This window comes from Dioscorea cayenensis, chromosome 4 (assembly GCF_009730915.1).
Source record: "Dioscorea cayenensis subsp. rotundata cultivar TDr96_F1 chromosome 4, TDr96_F1_v2_PseudoChromosome.rev07_lg8_w22 25.fasta, whole genome shotgun sequence".
Classification (NCBI taxonomy): domain Eukaryota; kingdom Viridiplantae; phylum Streptophyta; class Magnoliopsida; order Dioscoreales; family Dioscoreaceae; genus Dioscorea; species Dioscorea cayenensis.
This window is the reverse complement of record NC_052474.1, coordinates 3,721,867-3,724,889: the sequence shown is the minus strand read 5'-3', so window position 1 is coordinate 3,724,889 and position 3,023 is coordinate 3,721,867. Positions and strand designations below refer to the sequence as shown.

Genomic DNA, 3,023 nt, shown 5'->3' with positions numbered 1-3,023 from the left:
AATTATAAAAATATTTTTAAGTAATAAAATTAAATAAATATTATATTCTTATAATTTAATAATTAATTAATTAATTTTATTTGAATTAATTTTTATGAAAATGATTAAATAATTAATGATAATAATAATAGATAATGGAGTAATCTCATTATAAATTTAAATTTATATCAATCTAAACAAATAAAAAATAAATACAAAATTCTAGTTATAACAAACCAAACTGAAGTGTTGTAAGTTAAAATATAATATTTTTATTTATATTGTAATTGTATTTACATGTCATTTTACATACAAACAATTAAATAACCCTTAATATGGGGTGGATAGGATTTAAACACATTACCTCTAACATATGAATCAAATGTTTGAACATTGAATAATATATATATATATATATATACAAGAATTTTAAACATATATATTTATATATAAAGAGAAATGGAGACCAGTGGATGAGTAGCACCATTCGACTAGAAGACGAAGACGGGTGGTTGAACAAAGGACTTCTCAGCTCTCAAGAGACATCCAATTAATAGACTTGCAACCAGTGTCTTCTTCATCCGTTTATTTTTTTATTGGTTGTCACGTTCTGACTTCCTTTTCTATTTAATTTTTACACTAGGTGACAAACACCTACTCCTACCTAATTTCTGTGTGGGCATTATTAATTTATTATTAAAAATAGTTTCTGTGTGGGCTTTATTTTAAAAAATAGAGCTTATGAGAAAGTATCAGGTATTCCTTATTTTTAAAAAAATTTACTTTTTAGGTAGCAGTCCGACATGATAGATATACATATATCTATAAAGAAAAATTACTATTTAACTAGCAATCCAACATGATAAAGACATCTAACAACGCTTCCCTAAGAAAACAAAAGGGTAACAATCCAGTGAAATAGCTTTTTTATACTTCAATGGGTGCATCTCCTCCTCTCTTTATAAACCGCAGCCAACCTCGATCAACTCATTCATCTTGACCAAGTTCACAAGCACACCTCCAGGCTCCAACCTCCACAACAATGGCCACCAAGGTCTTCATTCCCCGTGTCGAGAGCCTTGCAAACAGTGGTCTAGACGAAATTCCCCCCGAGTACGTGCGCCTTGAGTCCGAGCGAGACGACCGTCTCGGCGACGCCATCGAAGAAGAGAAAAAATCAGACGAAGGTCCCCAGATACCGACCATTGACATCAAAGGGCTCGATAGTGACAATGAGGCTGTGCGCAAGCGGTGCGTCGAGCATCTGCTCGACGCCGCTGTGAACTGGGGAGTCATGCACATTGTTGGACATGGGATTCCGGCGGAGCTCATTGACAAGCTCCGTGAGGTTGGGACACGGTTCTTTGATTTGCCGGTCGAGGAGAAGGAGAAGTACGCAAATGATCAGCCCTCTGGGATGATACAAGGGTATGGTAGCAAGCTCGCTAACAGTGCTTCTGGGCGTCTTGAGTGGATGGACTACTTCTTTCACCTTATGTTTCCTGAGAATCAGACTGATTTGTCCATTTGGCCTCATTATCCTTCCGATTATGTGTACGTAATTGTTAATTTGTTATATATTCACCTTCCACAAGCGCACGTGCATGCATGCATTGATGCTAAAAAGTAGTATGTATAGTGTAATATTTATCATTCATTTTAATTTATTTATTCTTACAATATTCAATGTGGGGCTTGATCCATATTCCATACATACAGTGAAGTGACAAAAGAATTTGGCAAAGAGCTCCGGGTGATGGCGACAAAGATATTCACTCTCCTCTCCCTCGGTCTCGGTCTCCCGGCCGAGAAGCTGGAGACCGAAGCCGGCGGCATGGAGAACATCCTGTTCCAAATGAAAATAAACTACTACCCCAAGTGTCCCCAACCCAACCTCGCCCTCGGCGTTGAAGCCCACACAGACGTCAGCCATCTCACCTTCATCTTCCACAACAACATCCCCGGCCTCCAGGTCTACTACGACGGCAAGTGGGTCACGGCCAAGAACGTGTCGGACTCCATCATCGTCCACATTGGTGATTCGCTCGAGATCCTCAGCAACGGCCTGTTCAAGAGCGTACTCCATCGTGGGCTTGTTAATAAGGAGAAGGTGAGGATCTCTTGGACTATCTTTGCTGAGCCACACAAGGACAACGTGCTGCTGCGCCCGTTACCGGAGCTTGTAAGCGATGCCTCCCCGCCCAAGTTCGGGCCACGCACGTTCGCGCAGCATGTGCGGCAGAAGCTCTTCAAGATAAAGGATGATGAATCATCTCCTCCTGCTGCTGCTGCTGCTGATGCTGCTGCTAAGTGATCCACTGCCACTGGGTTGGGGTTCATATATAATAATTTAAGTGAGTTTAGAATAAACTATAACGTTTGGACAAATTGGCCGGGAAGTTTCAATGAATAAATTGATCTTTGTATTGGTTTTGCTACAGGACCAGCTCCAGCTGGTTTTATATGAATAAGATTCTAGGTGGTGAGCCAATACTTTTAATTTAAAATGAAAAAAATAAACAATAAATTAAGCCTGTAATTCTTTGAGGAAGACCCTCCATGGTTTTTTCTGCTCTCGTTGAAGGTATGATTGAAGAGGGTACGAGTGCATGTGGATTGTAAAAGAAATCACAAGTGAATTGAATTGACCGAACTCAATCACCCTGCTTTTGGATTACTTCTCAGTAATATAGCCAAGACATTACATGAGATAGTAGGACCTGCCCAACGCCCCTGCTGACGTGGTTGAGCAGGTCATCACGTTCCCTGAGGACGCGGTCACAAGCCTAAATTCACGCCACACATAACACACGATTACGTGATCGTTGACCCAATGACTTAACACAAAATTACAAGATATGACACGCTATTTTCTTTTAACAGTCCCCCTCAATCATAGCCTCGTTGTACTAGGTTGAGATTGTGGCAAATCTACGTGAATGGAACCTTGGGCAACGCCTTGGTAAAAACATCAGCTAGCTGGTCGTTTGAAGAAATGAAACGAACCTTTAGTGGTTGACGAGCAACTTGTTCCAGGACAAAAT

The 3,023-nt window shown here is 40.2% G+C and overlaps 1 protein-coding gene across 1 annotated transcript; it reads left to right on the top strand.

Annotated features, from left to right (window-relative positions):
* Positions 1 to 943: 943 nt before the first annotated feature.
* LOC120258518 (leucoanthocyanidin dioxygenase-like) lies at positions 944 to 2,486 on the top strand. The gene is made up of 2 exons (XM_039265960.1): positions 944 to 1,533; positions 1,699 to 2,486. The coding sequence occupies exons 1-2, from the start codon at positions 1,022 to 1,024 to the stop codon at positions 2,291 to 2,293; spliced, it is 1,107 nt and encodes a 368-aa protein (XP_039121894.1). The 5' UTR covers positions 944 to 1,021; the 3' UTR covers positions 2,294 to 2,486.
* The last annotated feature ends 537 nt before the right edge of the window (positions 2,487 to 3,023 follow it).

Coding starts and splice junctions, on each gene's coding strand:
- LOC120258518 (XM_039265960.1), top strand. CDS start 1,022: ATGGCCACCAAGGTCTTCATTCCCCGTGTCGAGAGCCTTGCAAACAGT. Junction 1,534..1,698: donor CATTATCCTTCCGATTATGT/GTACGTAATTGT, acceptor CCATACATACAG/TGAAGTGACAAAAGAATTTG.